Genomic DNA, 21,427 nt, shown 5'->3' with positions numbered 1-21,427 from the left:
GTTTCACTTTAAAGTGTCTGTTTCTCTGACTGCATTGAGCTTCAAAATGACTTTGTTTTAATTGGAAACTGTTTCCTGGTAGCACTACAGTCAGTTTAGTATCTTGCTTCATACCCTTTCAGATTTAATGATTTTTTCCCATAGGGTAATGCAGTGCTATTCAGCACAGTATAGGTTACATCTTTGCAGTCCTGCGCTCTGCAGACAGGTGTGATTGTGGAGCTGTGAATGCCTACTGTGTGAGGTTAGAGGAGGGGAGTGGGGTGGCAGGGGTTGCTCAGTTGATTCTTGTTCTCGTGTTTGTGGTGGACCTAATTAATTCCTTAACATTTCATTGCACAGGTGGTGAGAATCCCATTAAGCTCCCCGCTTAACTGAAGATCGAGATGTCTTGTTGAGTAAATTACTGGCACTGGATTGTAACTGTTGAACCTTGGCATCTGACCACAGAATCTGCAGTGTCTGTCTTCTCCAGATAAAGAACAAAAAAAAGGCACACAGGGAGATAACTATGTGAATATCAGACTCCTGGCTGCTGAGAAGATATCTTCTGATTGCAAAAGCCAAACAGCAAACAGCTTGATATGGAGGGTTTCCTAATCTGAATCACCAGTGCTTCTCAAGTAATTGTAAGTACATGGGGTGTTATTGAGTGTTCCATGCTTGAAGTAAATACAGCTTAAACGCTAACATGGTGCATACTCCTATATCCTTCTTAATCTTAAATGTTAAACCATGTCACGGTTTATTTAGGTTCAGATGTAAAGGGATTTGGCATTAGTTTACCTCATGGTTTTTTATGTTGTTTTATGTTTCCATTGTTTTTCAAGTACCTGTTGTTAGTCAATGTCAATTTAATATGATATATCTTACATTGTTAGGAAATAATAAGGTAAATCTTTACATATTTTCTCCTACAGTTTTATTCAGAAGGTAAAATGTATTAAACATATCGAAGGTATATTGGCACATACTTTAGAATGAGTACTGTAATCACAATGCGATTTCATTTTCTTTAGCTGTTTTATCAAATACAGCTTTTGGTGTGGGTTCCACCTAGCTTGTCAACTGAATGTACTGACTTTTAGCAGTAGAAACTTATATTTTTAAAATCATAAATAGTTTTTGTTTTGTTTTGTTTTATATGTTTTGAAATTACTCAGGTGGTGCAATTGTTTAAATTTCTTACCTGAAATAATTGCATAAAAATCACTTCCAGCTTTTTTACATTTTGGGTGTGTAAAGACCGATTTTCTTTGCAGAAAAGCTTTGTTTTCCTGAAGGCTAAAGTACATCAGATATGCAAAACATCTGAATTGCATCAGATTTACAAATAAATTGAAGGATGGCTACATTACCTGCTCAGGAATAATTGAGTTTAATGGTGGATTCAAGTGGAAATAATATGATCCATTTACCCTGCCAGTAAAGTCATGTGAGCATACATCATTAAAGAAAAAGTTATCATTGTGTTTCAATCTGCCTTATCACTGTGTATGATGAGCCTCATATCAATTAAAGACGCTATATGTAAATCAGCAGCTCGTCAGCTCCTTGCAGACATAAGATAGTACTGACAGCACAGCATCTTGTCTACCAGGAGTGTCGATTTCAGACAAGGACGATGCACAACCCTTGACTGCAGATCCTGGTGTCTCTTCATTTTTTTCGTTTTTTCTTTATTCTGTTGTGGCCTCACTATTTCCTGCATAGCAAACATAACGGCATCCCTCTGTTGGAAAAAAAAAAAATCCTGCTACACCAGCACAGGAAGACTCTTCTATTTGTACAGGAAACAGTCCGCAGCACAGCGCAGATGGGGAGCTATTGCCTGTTTTGCTGCATAGGCAGAACAGACATTTTGAGAGCTTACAAAACAAGTACAAATGAATTTCCACTGCGATCACTGAAGGAAGGAAAACGATACCTAATTAAAATAAATAAATAAATAAAGCTCTGCCTAATAGGAATCCACTGGCTTTCAGTAGTAGGTAAATTACAAGGAAATTAGCTGTATTTAACTATGCAATTATGTACTGATTTCTGGCACTGAATGTAAAGTACAATATAGTAACGCACCATGATTAACCCACTGTAAAGAAGCATGGCAGTGCATTGGATGTTTCTATAAAGCATATCCTGAGCAAATCAGTTTCTGTATAATGGCTTTGGTACTTCAACCCCAGTCTAATCCGAAAACTGTACAAGACTCTTATCTTGAGTATAAAGCACTATGATGCAAGTGAGCCACATCACTGGACTGTACTAGTAGTTCAATTTTGCAAGGACTGAATGATTATTAACTATAGGAATGTTGCTTTCTTTAAGAATAGATTGACAGATGTAGAAAAGGAAATAAAATAATTTTCAACAACTTTTGTAGTGTTTCAGTATTGCAGGATATACATTTTACATCTCATGGACCTCGTATCATTCGATAACCAATAGGTAAATAACACAATTAAGCACTTATGTTGGGGGTCATCTATTTCTGTGCTTTCTGCTTGTTTGCATGTTGTAGTTGTACAATCATTTTAACAATATCAATGAAAAAAAGGCACACCAGTTGGAATGATCTTAGTTTTTCCCATAAGTTAATAAAAAAATGCATTTAAATTTAGGTAGTGGGCTCACTGGTATAAGCTGATATTCTGCAATTTTATAGCAAATTTTGCCAACCTTCTTTTGGTGTTACTATAGTATATTCACTATGCTAGAAATCTTTATTACAAACCACAGAAAAGCAGTGAGTGCTTACACATCCAAAAGGATATCCTGATCTTTCATTGCAGTGTTTTTTTTGTTTTTTTTGTGTTGCAGTAAGATCACATCATTATTAAGTGAAGCATATCATATATTATTTTATTATGGGGTCCTGTATTGAAAAATGGTAACTACTATACTGTTACCAAGTTACAGAATTTGCCCCATGCAATGCAGTCTTAAAAAAAAAAAAAAAAGTAATTTTCTTCCTCTCTTGCGAGACTCATTTCAAACTGATTTGTGAAACATTTCCACTGCGCTTTGATTCATGTCTACATTATAACTTCTTACAGTTAGGGCCCTGAGCACTTTTACAGAACTGAAACATTTCTGTCACGAGTGTTCATTCTGTATTTTGGTCATTGCCTTCAGATTCAGTCTCAGCACACTTGTCATGCCCTGTAGTTATCTGCACATATTTATTTCTTAATTTATTCTTAGTGTTTTTAGTATCTGTCTCTGATCTAACTGAGTCACAAAAGTCTGGAAATGATACTTACAGTTTTCAATTAGTAGAAACTGAATATTGAGTCTTGGAAGATGCTGCTGGAAGTTTAATTCCTTTTGTATATAGGTAAGGATTTATATGGAGCATATTTTGTAAAATATGTTGACATATTTCATTGTTTATCCCTGGGTTCAGTTCAAACTTCAGGTTAAAACAGACAACACAGATGATTCTAACCACCTTAGCCTAAAGATGTATTGTATATCTATATCTAAGGATGTATTGTATATCTCTATCTAAGGATGTATTTTATATCTCTATCTAAAGATGTATTGTATATCTCTATCTAAAGATGTATTGTATATCTCTATCTAAAGATGTATTTTATATCTTTATTTAAAGATGTATTGTATATCTCTATCTAAGCAACAGGTATGCCAGTGACATACGTCCGCTGTCACGACTGCAAATACAAAATGAGAACTATCGTTATCATGAAGAAGACCCACGTGCACCATATGCATTGTGGCAGAGCAAATCCCTGCCTGAAGAAAATGTGTTGGCAGGGATAGGGTTAATTTCTGTCCCTGCCAGATAAATCTGTGTTGGTGTGGCTGAGTTTGCACAGCTGCAGGTATAATGAATTATTGGTTCTAATTTGTTTATTGATTTAATTAGTGTCGTCTGCCTGGAATCAGCAGGCAGGTATATAAATGGTAACAGATTGTTTGTTCAGGGCAGTCTGTGAGAAGGAAAAAGGCTGTCAGCGTGGAGAGACCTCTGTGTTTTTTTTTTAAGTGTGTGTGCGTGTGCGTGTGTGTGTGTGTGTGTGTGTAACGTTTTTAATCGGCGAATGGCTCAGCTGTCCAAAGGTAGTTGAAGTGAAAGTAAAAAAGTTTAGTTTGTACTCCATGTGAGAGTTACGTTTTTGTTTTAGATTTTTCTTTTGTTTCTGTTAAATAAATAAATAAATTCTGTGTCCGGGTCTACATAAAAGGGGCAAACGAACAGAAAAATATTTCACAGCTTATAAAAGTAGACGGAGAGATGTCTTCAAACACCCCCAGATTCTGAGCCCTGAATCAGACTTATCTTGTCTTGTCTCTGTACTATGGTGGAAGCATATTAGTGCTGCATTGAGTGCTGAAGCCAGCGCAACACTAATATGCCTTCCCAGTTCACTTAAAAAAAAAAAAAAAAAAAAAAAAGCTTTCTGCAGTTTTAATATCCATATAAACCTCACTTACTAAACCATGTAATCTTACTCTGATTAAATTTGGCAAAAGCACACAGTACAAAGCCACATTTCTAAAAGTGTTAGTGAAACATGTGTGATAATGATAATGACTGTTCAATTGTCTGTGTGTTAGGAAAAAGGCACAAAGACTTTTTAAGATGCATCATTGTTTGTGCAAATCGCGCAGGTGCTCAAACACGAACAGGAAAGTCATGTTTTATAACTATGATTAAACTCTATTCAGCTGCTCTGATCTTGAGATAGGAACACAATATGTGGACACGTTACCTGCCACCTGTCATACTTATTATTAACACAAGACTGCAGTCTGATTCCCTGGAGAGCAGGTGAACTCAGGACCACCTCATATTATCTTTAGTAAACTAGCTGCATCACAGTGTGAAGACTGTCAGGCATGTAAGATTCACTTCTTACCTGAAAACACAGACATTCTCTTTATCTGTTCAGAGGTGTTGTAAATGTTAGAAAAAATGCCATGTAGTCTTTGTAGAAAGGATACTAATTCAATTACCTCAAATAACTTGATTGTTTAGTGACGTTTTCTGTTGCCATTGCTGCACTCAGCTTGAGCAATAGTGCTTGGAGTGATGAAGTTGCAATGAACTCTCATCCAGATTCAGAACGACTATTCAGAATCCCGTGTTTTGCAAGCTAGCCTATAGCTATGGATTATAATAATGCAAAGAACACAGCTATTTAATTACAGGTACCTGTTTCAACTACAGGGGACATGATTCTGTCCCATAGGGCACCACAGTAACGAATTGTCATCTCAGCCGTTTGAATTAAATGGAAAGGCTAGGCCTGAACGCAAACTGCAGACCACATGTTTCAAAGACGAGCATCTTGCCATTCAAATAAAGCGCCAGGCCAGCTCTGTAGCCGAGAGATAAGTATGTGTCTTATGTTGATGGCAGCATTATTAACTCATCAGCTGCTAGCAGGCGATCCATTGCAAAGTGACATGAGTACACTGCACTCATGTTGTTTCTAGCAATCAGTAATGAGTGAGTCAAAGCAGCAAAAATCATACTTTTGATTATAGATTTGCTGGGCTAAGCAACTGCTTTAGCTGACCATGATCGCTGTTATATATCAATGTGTTTCAAGTGATTGTCTCAAAGCCACTTATTAATGATGCAGTAAATTACAGAGTCACAGGAACTTTATTAGCAGAAAAGGGGGCACATCAAGATCAAGGGTTTAACCAGGTTTAGCAGACATCGATTCCAGTGTATCTCGTTCATGCTCCCTGTGAGTGCCGACCGGGGTATAAAAAGCGCTGCGGCATGTTTATTAATAAATAACATGTTTAAACAAAACAGAAGTCTTTCACAAAGCAAAAGGCACAAGGGCCAAAACAAATAGACAAACAAATAATAATTATAACAAGTAGCAATTGTTTTCTTTGTATCAGGTCCTTCTTGCCTCTTTTCTCCTCTGGAAGGACCCCACCCCTTGAAGTCAAATCTGCAGGTCTTTCTTATTATGGCCGAGGGTTTAATTGGCTATTAATGATCTTATTAACCGCTCGGCCACAGTCTGCACGAGTTTAATAAATCTGAGTGACTGTCTGCTAATTCAATAACTACTGTAAGACAGTCGCACATTCTCACAAGGTATTTAAAAACAATAGCAAATAATGTTGGACGAGTTTTAGCCCGTCCTTCAAAACATAATACACAATAAAATGCAAAATAATAGATAATATGCACAGGGGCGGGGAGTTCCCCGTCACACACTGCTATAGAGTCAACACAGGATACACCACAGGTAAAGTAATTCTGCAGGGTGTTCTGTAACACTTTAGTGACACTGTATGGTACACGTGCATATTTAAAAATGTATTAAACTACCCATTGCAAATACAGTAGTCTGTAGATTATTGTAGGAGAATTATTGTAGGAGAATGGTTTCATTACTTAGGATCTGCAATGAAAACAGAACAAATTGCTTTTGCAATGGAATACTTTATCATTGACATAGGGGACCCAATTATCCATCTTCAGCCACCCACGATATACATCTTTCCAGTGACATCAGTTCTTTACTTTCTTACAAAACCCACTGCTTTATCCAATCAAATGCTTTCTGTTTTCACTCTGCCAGTCATTTGTTTTTTTACCTATTGAAGATTATTTGTAAGGACACATTTAACCTCTTACATGGCTTTTAAGATGTTCTGTGATAAACCTACGTGCCTTCTTTTTCAACTGTCATATTTATGCAAGTATTTCAAAGCAAGAACTAGAAGGAGCTGAATCCTAAAAGAAAGAACAGATCTGGTAAATCAGTTCACAATGCAAATAATTTATAAATAGGAGAAACACAATGGATAGCACTAACCCATCACTACATACAGCCTGTCGGCTTTGAAACTTCACATTACAGATGTTATCGTAGCTAGCAAGGACTCAACATGAATCATATTGCGTTTGTAATCTCCGTATTTTCTCCTATAAGCAAATAAAACTTATGTACTTGCCCCGAGCACAGGTGCTTCAAATGGGCATTTTGATCTTTTTCACTCTGTCAGCAACTGCAGTAAATGACTGACCTTCTAACAGTATGTCAGTCTGTACTGTTCATTGATCATTGATTTAAAAAAATCACCTGGTCTTTTATTGTTTTATTAGCTCTGTCACTGCTTTCAACTTCTGTTGGGAATTCTATTTTCTGTTGAGCTTGCAATGTTTGGTGAAGCACTGATTTTATTTCCAATATTGATCCACTTGAGTGTCAAAGATCCTCTCTTTCAATTTTCTAAACTCTAGCTTAACCACATTGGAGAATCATTGTAGCAGTATCCCATTGGTGACTTCAGTTGTAGTAGTGAACCTGGCAGCATGCATAACCACATAGTTTTCTTTTTTTTATCAATATGAAGACAGATATGTGGTGCAGTGGGTGATTTCTGCCTTTTTCCCCTCCTTGGATAAACATTGCCTATCAATCTGATGACAGGTCTCAGAAATGTATCACATATTGATTTTCGTCCGACTTTGTTTCATTCTGTTGACTGGGCAATCCTGACACATAGTAATCTTTTAAAGGGAATCTTATTGGGTGTGCTGTCCAAATTACTGCAGCTGACAGACAGGCAGAATGATTCCATATTATGTGCAATACAATACTTCCATTATTAAAATCGTTGTTTAAGCAAGAAAATATAAAATGTTTTAGTGGTAATCTGTAGGTCGAGATGTCCTGCTAACCTATCAGGAATATAAAAGTTGATTGATGAATTGATAAATCTAGTTTTATGTTTTTGTGGATGAAAACACACACACACACACATACACTGGGAAAGTCGCTTCACAGTGCTGCCGTGTAAATAAAAATAAACAATAAAAAAACATTTGTAGAAGAGCAATGAAACTTGGAAAGTAGAGGCCTCATGTTGCCGACAACACAAATGAATTACTTTTGCCATTGGCCATGTGTTTTTTGTATTGCCTGTTTAATATAGTCACGATTGATCTTAATATTGCTGGCTTTTTAAATGGCAGGGTTTATACAATGCCACTCAGTATTGTCACTCAGTTTGTGGAATGGTTTTTCCACTTTAGCAGTGAGAGGTAGCCAAGCTGATATAGTATGCATAAGGTACTGTATAGTAAATGATTCTCGAGCCCTCAAATCACATCATATCCTATATCAAATTCAGTTGTTGCAATCGATCACCATTCTGATAGGATCAGGTCCACAGACCCTGGCTGCTCAGTGAAACACAGAGCACAGTGAGCTCAGTGATTACCATTCTGCTGTTCTTTCACTGTTGTCTGCACAGCTTGTAGATGTTACATTTCTTAAGAATGAAACGCATGCAGTTTCCTGGATCTGCTGACTTGTCATTGAGAGATTAGAGTGGCGTTCAAGGTTACTTCTGCTGTCATATAAAGACTGAAACAATAGAAAGGTAATTAGCTCTTCACTGTCACCAAGCACCACATTGATTGCCACCTGGCTGTTTTCAGGGTTTAAATTACTGCAGGACGCTTCTTGAATATTAACGGGGAGTGAAGGTTGTGGGTTCAAATCTCAACAGGGGTTCTTACCAGAAGCCTGCATTTCAGCAGTGATATAAACACTTGGGGCATATATGAAAAAAATGGGGGTAGTACCCACATCACCTGTCCAGACTATCATTTTTTCCTAAACCCCCTCTCACCCCCTCCGCACCTCCACCACCAGCAGATTAGCTGTACACCCCTCTCCGCTCCCCTGCTTCCAGATCCTGCTCCTTCTCCACAACCTGCCCATGGATATCAGGACTGCTCAGTCCCTGACCACCTTCCGGCACATCTCTAAACCTCACAACTGTCAACTATATGGCACCCAGTTGTTCCAGTATTTGCATCAGCTTGTATTCGCACTGAACTGTTCCATACCTTGCCGTATTCTACCACTGCTCTTAATTCTAACTACTTCCTATATCTTTTATTTGATTTTACTCTTATAGGTATCCGTATGCACGGTTTTTGTAATTGCTCTTATTGAAATGATTCTCATCCATTCATTGTACTTACTGTATTCTCTATTTTTTGCTCTTATTTGAATTTGATCTTATTTGGTACTGATTTTATTGTATTTTACAACTGTCTTATCTGTAATGTGATACTTTACAATGTGATATTTTGTAACAGTTGTAAGTCACGCTGGATAAGGTTGTCTACGAAGAAATAAATAAATAAATAAATACTAATAAAATAATAATAATAATAATAATAATAATAATAATAAACGTGGCATTAACAGAGTGGTTAAGTTCAAAATAAAAACATGGATTTAGGAGTTAATATCAGATAAACAGCGCAGATTTTTGTAATTTTCTATTATCTGTTTTGTTACTTGTTTCTCACATGACCACCTCATACTCACACTTTTACAGTCACTGGGTCAGAAGTGTAAGCCAGCAGATAAATGGCAGTGTCTCACAGGGTTATAAAACAAAATGCCAGCACCCTGCCTTGTCTCTTGTGGTATAGCTTTTCTAAGTAGTGGAAGCTGGGAAGCTTGTTTAAAAATGTCCCTTTTTTGTGCCCTTGTTGTATCAGGTTTAAGTGGGAGCAGGGTGGTTTTGTTTGCAAGCTGCTGATCCTGCCCTGTTGTTTCTTGTAGGACAGAAATGATAATGGAAGTGAAGGTTCCTTCATTTAATATTCGCTCTTTCTCAGGCTTTGCATTTTGAATACCGATCAACTGAGCCCCTGACATCTATGGCCCTTAATGAGCCGGAATGCCTAAATAATGTGGCTTCAGCCAAATGGAATTTCCATCTCTTTGACTGCTCATTGTAATGCATTTTCTTTACTACAGGTCCGTTCCACTGTTTAGTTTCATGTCTGATGTGGTTGAAGGACATAGAATGCTGTGAAAATGTCTAATACAAAGCTTAATGGGTGAAGAACTGTTTTTTTTTTTTTTAACACTAAAATGATTTGATAATAGGCATCAATCAAGAATGATGGACTTAGTTGAGCATTAGCATTACTTTGACCAAACGGTTGAGGATGTTTTTTCGAAGACTGTAAGCCAGTGGCTGTGCTTGCTATTGTAGGTAACAAAGGGGTTTACCTATAGCATCCCCAAATTGATTGCCTTATAATAGCTTCTCTTATGCATAAAGATCATTGTTGCTGAAGTAAACTTTCAGGCATATATATATATATATATATATATATATATATATATATATATATATATATATATATATATATACCAGCTGACATCTAAAGCATCAACATATTTCCTGCAGCTTGTGCAGTACTGAAGTGTCATACAGGAGACATAAATCATTCTGAATGATGTTAATTGTTGAAAGAAGGAAGGAGACATTTGAAACTAAATTCTTTAGTTTTGAAGTAGCTTCCTTCTCCCTTGAATCACAGGTCAGGGAGTACTGTACCCCATAAGCATGTTGGTAATACGAAAATGCTAGTCCTATGGTTTTTAGTTTTTTTTTTTTTTTTCCACAAAATGGAGTCTAAGAAGAGCGTTGACTTATAGTAGAGAGTCATCTTAGAACTTGATGGCATTGATGGTGTTTTCCAGCATGCAAACTTAGATGCTGAACCATCCTGTTGCATCATTCTGAAACTGTGAGATAGTTCAGTAACACAACATAATAGTGTTGGGGGGCTGCTTATGGACAGATTTTTTTTCACAGATGTTTCAAAGTTAAGAAAAAAAATACCTGCAACGAAATGTTGAATGAACCAAGGCTACAAACAATGATGTTAGTGGTTAGTTTTAAAGACTGCAGTTTCTCCACTGACCCCTGTGTTGTAAAGTAATGGAGAAGCCTGTCATATACTGCATAGCGTCACACAAGCATCGTTCATCAGGTTTTTCAGAAGAGTCATTTTTGGGTTATCTAGATTTATGGATAACGGTGAAGGTTTTCCCTGTTCGGATAAAAACAAAAGTAGGATATGTTTTAGTGATGTGGTTGATAATTACATTGAAGCATGGAACACCAGGCTTTTAAATGTTTCAGCAGTGTTTAGAGGAAAGGATTAATTAGTGATATCCAATAGACAGATTCGGTCTGTATCGTCATTTTGCTGTGACGATGTAACGAAGCCAGAACTCAGCTGACAGTTGTAGAAAATAATGAGTTAATTTCCACTCTGATCAAAACATCACAGCCTGATTTTAAGTCAGTTAGAAGACTCAAATTGTTAGGTAACACCATAAGAAACCAAGGGTTTAATTTGATCAACCTATACCTGTAACCCCACTGGGATAAGCAACAGCTTTATTTATGTAGAGCATCCTATAGCATTGGGAAACCACCCTCGATTGAATCAAGCACCTACAGTATGGTTATCCAGAGATGCAATCCAGTGGGATTCCCTGGTGCTGTGAAAAGCTCTAAATGAAACCAGCCGTGTTTTACGCAGTGGAGTGTACAGTGAGTCTCTTAACTGGCTCATTGAAACCAGCTGTGGCTTACCCAGTGAAGTGTACAGTGAGTTTGTTAACTTGCTCTTTGAAACCAGCTGTGGCTTACCCAGTGAAGTGTACAGTGAGTTTGTTAACTTGCTTTTTGAAACCAGCTGTGGCTTACCCAGTCGAGTGTACAGTAAGTCTGTTAACTGGCTCATTGGTGTGTGTCTTGTGGATTAACCCAGGATGATTCGCTCAATACAACAATTAGTCAATTTAATACTAATTCTTAATTAGAGTTATAGAACAGCATGCAATACGAACAATGCATAACTACCAATTTGTGGCTGTCTTCTCCCCTTCCTCTGGTCTAACAAAAGAGCTCTAAATAACCATTTTTATAGCTAACATGTGGTTCCATCATTCTTCAACAATTCTTTCTTTTTTAAACTGTTCTCTGGTACGGGTTGGTATCCTCCTATACCTTTTCTCTCTTGCTAATAAATTATATTACTGCAAGAGATTTCACAGACATTGGTACAGAAAAGTACAAGACAATATCCCATACCCAAATAAGGAACATGTCCTTATCAGTAACGTTCTAGAACAATAGAAAAGCAACACCTCATCTTGCAACAGGTAATTCAAATCAGCTTGTGTCAGAGGAGCATGTTTTAGTTCATTGTCTTTATAAATTCACTATGCTATCACACTGATGTGTGCAGCCAAAAGTGAGAGCGTTTTTCGAGGGTTGCCCATTGATCTTGATCAAAAAAACTAAAGAAAAGTGCGTTAAGTATTATTGTGCAACAGATACGTCTTAAAAATATCACTCATCATGTACACTAAGTTGTTAATGCACATCACTGATCTCCACCAGGGCCATGTTCATTTTAACAGCCTCTCACAAAATGAATGGATGATTACCAGAGGGTTTCTAAAAGCTGCAGTAAAGTTGTTATAAGTTGTTATTCCATGCACAGTAATGATGATACAGTACTTCAGAAGTGAATGCTAGCTCTGATGTGGGTCATGGCTGAAAAGGCTACAAGGCTGCACAACTTATACAAAGCACATGCACCACAAAATATCTACATTATAGCTTTATGTGATATGCACACTGTAGTGAGCTCCACTGATATCACTGACATGGTTTCCTGTACTGTCCAATCTAACAATCTAAAGAAACGTCAAATTTGTGATTTTAGAAGTATGTTCTCATTGTTTTACACTTTCGAGGAGAATCTCTGTGTGTTGGAGTATTCTTTATAGCATGCTATGGTGTTTTTGTTGTACAAGAGATAGCATACCCTTGCTTTTACATTTCTGATTCAGAATGAAAAGAAGTTCATCTGAAATTTCCAGTCATCTAATGGTGTTATTGAACTCCCATACCTAGATGTTCTTTATTTATGATGTGTCCCACTACTTGCATCTATTTTAATTTAAAATGATAAATGGCATTGCAGTCAAGCAGTATATAGAATATAGCATCCTCCTAATAACCTCAAAACATCCATACTTCATAACCCCAGATATATATCTGAGTGAGCATGTGGCATTTCAGAGGAAGAGCTGCTCTAATTACAGTTCTGAAATCACTGTTCTGTTCAACTGAGCTAAAAGTGGTGATGGAAAGTACAAAGACTGTTACAGGTTTGAGTGGGATTACATATTCACAATATTTACACAGTGCAATCCATTTAAGCAATTTTAGGAGCATCTCAGAGTTAAATATTCTGCTCCTGTGTTATATACAAGGTGCCCTATATAGTGCAGTATATGATATGGTGTTTATATATATATATATATATATATATATATATATATATATATATATATATATATATATATATATAATATTGCAGCCTGAGGACTCTGATCGAGAATACGGTGTATTATGTGACGTGCCACAGTCTCAGGTGTTTCTTTCTAGTAAAAAAAATAAATATAAATAAAAATATGTAATTCAGTATTTTAACCAAAACAGCAAAAGCTTAGCAAATCTGTTCTGTTGTGTTTCTTTACAGCTGTTTTCTTTTGTAAAGGGAGTTAGCACTTTTTCAAGGAACTGTAAATATGTGGGACAGTGTTGAGGTGAGATTGTAAAGGATAAAGCATTTGCATAATTCGAGACAAAGTTAGATAATATCCAGGGAGAAATGCTAGCCAAAATGTCTGATCTTATCCTCAATATAAATAACCACAGTAGATAGATCCATTATACAGCATAGAGCACAAATAGCATGCAATCAGTGTGAACAAGCTGTTATCCATTTATTTTGCAGGGGAGAGTATATGTCTTCACAATTTGCTTTTTTAGAACACCCTTGTGTATAAACAGTGGTTGTAGACCCTGGCATAAAGTATGTTTGCAAACAGATTGCAGTTCACAATCTTTCAGTTTATACCAAGGACACACAGCCTGTTCAAAACAAGTGTAGCCCAATGAATCTGAGCTGCAGTATTTTATGAATTGATTATCTTTGCTCTTGTTGGTTGCCTTTGGTTTTTATGCATGAGTCATGATGATGTCAAGCATTCAGAGTGATATTTGGCACACATTCATGTCACCCTATTGTACACAGCCTGAGGAACATCCTGTATTGTTGTAACATTCTTGCTGCATATTATGTTTTTTTCCTCTGTTTTCTGGCTAGTTCCAGAGAGAGCGTGGTAGTACTGCACTGGTCTGTGTGCACAGTATGTTAATTATTCTTGGAATGCACTGATTGTAAATGACACAGCTTAGACATGACTGTTGTATAAGTTGAACATCATATGATATTACACTTGCCCTTTGAACCATACACTTATGACCTTTTATACCTAAATCAAAACACAATACTGTCATCTTTCAGCATTAGGCATTCTCTGAGTCTGTGTCTTATAGTCACTATTCTGCCAAAAATAAACAGCTTTAATCATTGACTCAAATGCCAAGAAAAAGTTTGTGAATCCCTTAGGATTTTCACATATTTCACCATATTTCAAACCTAAAATGTTATTAGATCTTAATCTAAGTCCTAATAATAAAAAAAGATAACCTGATTAAACAAATGACAAAAACATGATACTTTTTCAACATTTATTTATCCACAAAGGATTCAACATTCAATATCCATGTGTGAAAAAGTATGTGAACCTTTAGATTCAGTAACTGGTGGCACCCCCTTGAGCAGCAATTACTTCAACTAAGTGTTTCCTGTAATGGTTAGTCAATCGCTCACATCGGTTTTGAGAAGTTTTGGCCCATTGCTCCTACAGAACTGCTTCAACTCGGCGACATTTGAGGGCTTCCTTGCATAGACGGCCCGATTCAGGTCCTGCCGCAACATTTCGATGGGGTTTAGGTCCCATCGTTTGGAGACAGCAAAGCAGCTCCAAACCATCACACTCCCACCACCATGCTTGACGGTTGGGATGAGGTTTTTCTGTTTGAACACAGTGTTTGGTTTTCGCCAAACATAACGTTTCTCATTGAGGCCAAAAGTTCTACCTTTGACTCGTCTGTCCAGAGCATTGTTCCAGAAGTCTTGTGGATCATCTATGTGCTCTTTGGCAAACATCAGATGGGCAGCAATGTTCTTTTTAGAGAGCAGTGGTTTCCTCCTGGCTATCCTTCCATGATCACCATTCTTGTTAAGTATTATTCTGATAGTTGAGTCATGAACACTCACATTAGCCAAGGTGAGAGTGGCCTGCAGATCCTTGGATATTACTCTAGGGTTTTTTGTGACTTCTTTGATGATTTTCCGGTTTGTTCTTGGAGAGATTTTGGTAGGACGACCGATCCTGAGTAGAGTGATTGTGGTCTTGAACTTTCTCCTTTTGTAGACTATCTGTCTGACAGTGGATTGGTGGAGCCCCAAATCCTTAGAAATGGTTTTCTAAACCTTTCTAGACTGATGAGCATCAATAACTGTTTTTCTAAGGTCCTCAGAGATTTATTTTGATTGTGACATGATGTGATTCCACACACCTGTATGGTGAAGACCAAATATATCTATCTATCTATCTATCCATCTATCTATCTATTTATCTAGATAGATAGATAGATAGATAATCATTAGAAGCTAATAAATGAACCAACATCATGTACATTTCATATCCTAAACTAATACACATATTATCATCACAGCAGTAAAGTTGTAGTTCCACCTTTACAATCACAGACATTTATCTCTACACTACTGTATTTAATTATTTTTGACAGTTGCGCCCACTGGTGGTCTGCATTGCATTTGCATTGCATCGAAACAGGAGACCTAAAAATAAATCATTATTTGAAAGGAAAGAAAAGTTAGGGGAAAAGATAGAATTAGGATGAACTATCAGTTGCATTGCAAATACTGCGCAAAAGTGTCATTGGTGAAGAAAATCATGGCAAATATAAAGTCATAGTGGTGAAACAGGTTGTTAGCATATCTGGTGCAAGCAGAGATTTTTAAGTGATGTCTTTGTATGGGCACTAAGGATCAGTGTATGTTTTAAGTTAATATTAAGATGGTGCTTATATAGATCTTGGGAGTAAAAAAAGTAATGTATATACAACATTGCAAACCTGTTTACTGTAAATTCACCCATGAGTGTTTACAAAAGTGATTTATTTATTTTGCGTAATGGTTTCCTCAATCAATCTTGACTTGGAAGAGCTTAATCATTTTATGTAATTCTCTGCAGAGTTATGATGGACCTGTTTCAGTCTGCCTTGACCACCATGACACCGGCCCAAAACAGCACAAACTCAGACAGCAACGACGGTGAGTAGATCTGTTCTGACACAGCGGGCGGGCGGGGTGTGTGCGTTCTGTGTAGCATAAATAACAATAGTAGAGCACGAACGCTATGTGAGAAAATGCTAACCAGTTGTATCAGACATGCGTAATACAGTTGAAGTTCAGTGTATCTCATTATTTACATGGTTCCTCTACAGTAACATGACTATAACAATCTAAAAATACTCAAACTTTCAATGTCTCAAAATTGAAGGGCAGTTGCCATTTTGTTCCATGCTTGTTTTATAAAGCTAAAATGAATGTTATTAATTGGTCTAATCTCCCATAAAAGAGTCAAAGTAAATAATGATGGGAATATAGACACTTTGTATTGAGGCTCCATTTTAAACTCTGATGATGCACATAGAAAGGAAAAATACCAAGAAGCATCATCACAAAACAGCACCATATGAGACAGTAATTATTCACACCAATTATCCATGTGCATCACAGCATATTCCCAAGCCTGATAAGTAAATGTGAACCATGGAATATTCTGTCTGGAATCTGTTTGGAAAGAACTAGTCGTAAAATCCCAGAACAGCACCAAAGGCATGTAGACTAAACTCTCCCCTTGTGACCAGCTCCAAACGTGACATGACAGGACTGTCTGATGCTCTCAAGTCCCTTTGATAGATGTGGAGGAGGATTCCCACTATATATCCCAGCTGAAGTTTCTCAGTTGTGAACTAACAACAGCAGTAGCAGCAGAAGACCTGCATAACAGAAACTGGCATGTATACTAGCACAGTGGATTGTATATACAAACAATTAGGGCTGTTTAGGGTAAACAGTGCTTTCAAAATAAGAATAAATTATGAAAAACACTGTGAGAATAAATTAAGAAAAACACTCTAAAATGAACAATGTAATTAATCAAAATAGTCTTAAAAAGTGCCACAGCACTCCAGAGAACTTGGAAATAACAGAGGTTAAAGTTAACAAAGAGTTTCTTAACCAGGGCACGTTTGACCCATGTTTGAACAAATTCATATCTCAGATTGATCGAATTGGTAATGCATGATCTACCATATTTGGCATATTAAAAATAAACCAAAATGTGCTGGATCCAGTACTTGATCCATAGATAGAAACAGCCAGCAAAAAGGAAGCAGAACCATTCATAAGAAATTCTTGAGAGCAGTGTGGAAAAATAGCAGAACAGGAAGTGTAGGCACGTCTGCAAAAAAGTACAGTTTTAATATAATTTGATAGACTCAGAATACGTGGTTGACATTCACCAACAACCTGACGAAATATACATGAACAGGAACATTGTACATGTGCAACACATTGGAATAGTCAAAACCAGAAAGCTGTTAACATAGGCCTACACACTGTGGTAATATCGTGCTATAGTACTTTATATTCACATGACGTGGGGGTTTGAGAATAACCAAAGTGATCTATAGTACCGTTTGCTTGTCCCCATCGACTCCCATTATATTCTGGCCGGGATGTTTCAATCTGTTCATCACAAGTAGAGGGTGACATAATACGGGTGATATTAAGAGGGTTTGACTGTAAATGTAAACTAAGGCATGATGCGTGTATCGGATCTAAACTTCACATTGTTGCAGCAGCTAATTAAACCATGTGTCAGCTTAAACCCAGTAAGCTGCACAATGTATAGGCCAGGAGAATAGTCCCAGACTCAAACCTGACTTGCTAGCGGTAGATGAAACTAGTTCCTTGTTTCCTGGTATACTAATATCAGCATTTTGTGTTTTAGGTTTTGGAACGAAGACAAATTCGACCACAAACATTGTCACGCCACTCCTGGTGCTGTTCCTGCTGCTTCTAATCTGCATTCTTTCAGCTGTCTATTTTCTCAGGTAAGAGGGCGTTCTCAGAGAGCTGTGGGGATTGCTAGCTGAGACAAGTGCTGTTTCTGTAACCGCCCCCTAGGCGAGGCACAGATTACACAGTCAGCCTCTCTGAGACAAACTGAAACCAACATCCAGGAAAGGCATTTTCTGAGCTCAAGCCTGTCAATCGATTAACAACATCCTGTATGTAGCCGACCAACCCTGGATTTCTGATGAGTAGAAACAAGTTTTCAAGTTTTATATGGTTTGTTGTATATATTTTATAGTAAGACCTGTTAATATTGTGCAAGTTAGAAGTGAAATCTGTTAATATTTGTTTCTGATTTATATACCTTGTAGGTTTAGAAAACAGAGGAAGGCAGATGCCAGTACTGTGGACAAGAAGATACCAAATGGCATTTTAGAAGAACAAGGTAGGGTTACATACACTCTTATTTATTTAGTGGTTTGGTTAGCTGAACACTTCAGAAGGGAAGAGCTCTTAAAGTAAGGTTTGTTTGGTTGACGTGTAAAACAGGTTATTTCTGTGATATGTTTTAATATAGGAGAGCTCAGAAGCGTTAAATAGTGTTTCCTGTCAGGTTTAGCTGGTTCAGTAGCCTTGCATCCGATGAAGTGTTCTTTTGTACTATATGAGGAGGCTTAGTCAGTAGCAGCACATAGACAAAGACAAAAAAAATGTTGTTTTGTTTTGGAGGATTAAATAAAGTTTAATATTTAGAATGGTAACCTTTTTGTAAGAAAACAAAACAAAAGCATTATTATTTTTACTATTGAGAAAATAATGTGTATATTTGTGTGTGTGTGTGTGTGTGTGTGTGTATAATATATATGTGATACTGCTAATTTTATTCTATTCCTCATATTTATTATATTTTGTTTGCTGTTTGCTTGTTTAATGTAGGTTCAGTTTGACAATTCCACTTTGACAGTTTTATTTCTGCTTTTGGAATACTGATAATATGTAGGTTAGTACTGTACTTATACTGTACTTACAAGGTCCCCAGCCTACTCCATACATGGCTATAATCAGGGAAAAAAAAAAAAAAAAAAAAAGATTTGAATTCATACTTCAAACTAGCAGTAGATATTGACAAATAGTACATTTTTTAATCTTTAACAAACTTTTCTTTTGTGCATATTGATCAGGAAGGTGTTAGATATTAACAGTGATTGATGAATTCTATCTTTGAAAGTATGTTATATTATCTTCCGATCTGATAATAGTATTTAGAGTGTTACGGGGTACATGTTTTTGGCACATTCTGCATCCATGTAGCTACTGGATTACGGGAGGATGCTTTGAGATGACCTTTGTGAAACATATAAATAAACGTGTGTGTGTATTACTGTCCACTGCTTTGACATTACCACCACAGCTGCAAGCAGCAGTAAAGAAGAGCTTGTTCACATTAAGCACATCCACTGCTTCCATTTTCTGCCTCCACATGGTACCAGTTCCAATAATAATCTTTGCTGCTGCAGCGTTAGTCATGAAGGTGGACATCATACCAGTTGAAATTTCCTATTTTTAAGGTCCTCATTCCAAAAATATGTACTTGCGTCTGTCTACTACATTCCACATGATGAACATCGTATCTCAGTTAAAAAATGTATATATTTGGACAGCACCAGAGATCTGTCCCAGCAGTACACGTGAACTCACAAATGCAACAAAAAAGTTAAATTATTTTTTTTTGTTTTCAAAACTGTACAATGCTCATTTGAAAGTCTTATATTTTACACTCTGTAACAAGTTCTTAATAATGGTTCTTATAATATGGCAGCTGTGCAAATAAGTCACCATACGAACACAGCATGGAGCTTCTTGTACTACTCCCACCAATTCACCAGTGCGGCAGGGGCAGCTTGGCCTAGTGTCGTTCAAACCCCCCAGGGTGTGGAGATACTATATTTGAACACCCCTGCGTGTTACTGTGTTTCTATTGCTTGATTTGAAATTGATAAGGGCTCCTTAGTTGCCTGTATTTGTTTCCCTCTAATTGCTGTTATGTTTTAGACCTCATTAAAGATCAGGAGGACAATGCTGGAGAGCTGAGCACACCGTGCTCTCAAGGTCAGGTATAAACAATGCTCCTTCTCTGTGCCACCAATACATCTCGGCCTGTGTTCAACACCTTCTGCTGCCTCACACTCACATTCGCCACATTCTAACTGCTGGTCATTGGGAGGAGGTGTTTAGGATCGTGTTCAGTACTAACTGGGCTGGGCTTCTCAGGACCCATTCTACTTGAGCCCTGGGCCAGCTTTAGAGGAGAATTACTCACTGGTTACTGGGTTAACATGCACTGCCAGTCTCCTGGAGAGGCAGGTAGGTAGTTCTTATGAAAAGGCCAACACACAGGCAGTCTGTTCAGCTACTCATATCCACAGGGGCCATGCACCTAATACTGTGTGCTTGATAACAGCAACAAGCATGAGCATAAAACATACTTTTTTTAACTATTCTTTCTGCAAAGTACTTTTATAACAACCTTTACTTACTTAAATGCTATACAGGACTTCAACTTCATTGGCAAATGTTTAAAGAAAGGGGGCTGGTGTGTTTTATGGGTTTTATGTATTAAACTGTATTCAACTCAACAACGGGGTCTATTAATTTCAGAAATTCCAGTGTACTTCCATAGGACGGAATGGTTTTACGTTGAAAATAAAACATACTTTTTTCAAGTATTCTTTCTGCAAAGTACTTTTATAACAACCTTTACTTACTTAAATGTTATACAGGACTTCAACTTCATTGGCAAATGTTTAAAGAAAGTGGGCTGGTGTGTTTTATGGATTTTATGTATTAAACTGTATTCAACTCAACAACAGGGTCTGTTAATTTCAGAAATTCCAGTGTACTTCCATAGGACGGAATGGTTTTAAGCTGAAATCCTTGAAATGAGTCCTACGTTATACAGAATTGTGTGTTTGTTGTATTCAAGTTAAAAATAAAATAAAATAAAAAAAAAGTTGATGTTGAAACTTATGGTAAGTTTTATGAATCCAGCGCTTGCGGGTTCTTATAAAAAGTGCTCCTTTATAAGTCAGTAGCCTGTAGTCAGAGGCTGTACTATTTGTTCAAGCTGCAATATTAGACAGTTCAGTTTTAACAAGGAAGCACTAATTTGTGCTAAATCCAGAAATCACACAGTCTTTTTTTTTTTTTTTTACAGTGTACTGTATACTGTCATACACTTGTAATAACTAATAAGTGTCTTTACATCTTGCAGAACAACAGACTGTCATGCTCCTCACAAGATCACCATCTGCTTCTAAGAAGTACTTCCCTATTCCTGTTTACTGCTTGGAGAAGGAGTACAGGATACGCTCTGCCGATGATGGCAAACTCTTTCGGGAGGAGTTCAATGTATGTGTTTTAAAATGATTGCTTTTCATAATACCATCTCAGTAGACCTGACTTGATGATACCTTTTACTAAGGATAATTTAGT

General features: G+C 37.1%; 1 protein-coding gene across 8 annotated transcripts in view; it reads left to right on the top strand.

Moving 5' to 3' along the window:
* Positions 1-21,427, top strand: part of LOC121321998 (receptor-type tyrosine-protein phosphatase epsilon-like) — a 56,695-nt gene that overhangs the window by 23,748 nt on the left and 11,520 nt on the right. For 4 of the 8 annotated variants that reach the window (XM_041261413.1, XM_041261409.1, XM_041261411.1 and 1 more), the window contains exons 2-7: positions 343-629; positions 16,044-16,123; positions 17,871-17,973; positions 18,307-18,380; positions 19,988-20,044; positions 21,207-21,343. In XM_041261413.1, the coding sequence (XP_041117347.1) occupies positions 16,048-16,123; positions 17,871-17,973; positions 18,307-18,380; positions 19,988-20,044; positions 21,207-21,343 (447 nt within the window). In that variant the 5' untranslated portion in view covers positions 343-629; positions 16,044-16,047. Of the gene's footprint in view, positions 1-342; positions 630-16,043; positions 16,124-17,870; positions 17,974-18,067; positions 18,212-18,306; positions 18,381-19,987; positions 20,045-21,206; positions 21,344-21,427 lie in introns of those variants that run through there. The other 4 variants (XM_041261412.1, XM_041261414.1, XM_041261415.1 and 1 more) reach the window with 4 other exon arrangements.

This window comes from Polyodon spathula, chromosome 10, assembly GCF_017654505.1.
Source record: "Polyodon spathula isolate WHYD16114869_AA chromosome 10, ASM1765450v1, whole genome shotgun sequence".
Lineage (NCBI taxonomy): Eukaryota > Metazoa > Chordata > Actinopteri > Acipenseriformes > Polyodontidae > Polyodon > Polyodon spathula.
Note: the sequence above shows the minus strand (reverse complement) of the source record. Positions and strands in the feature narration are given on the sequence as shown.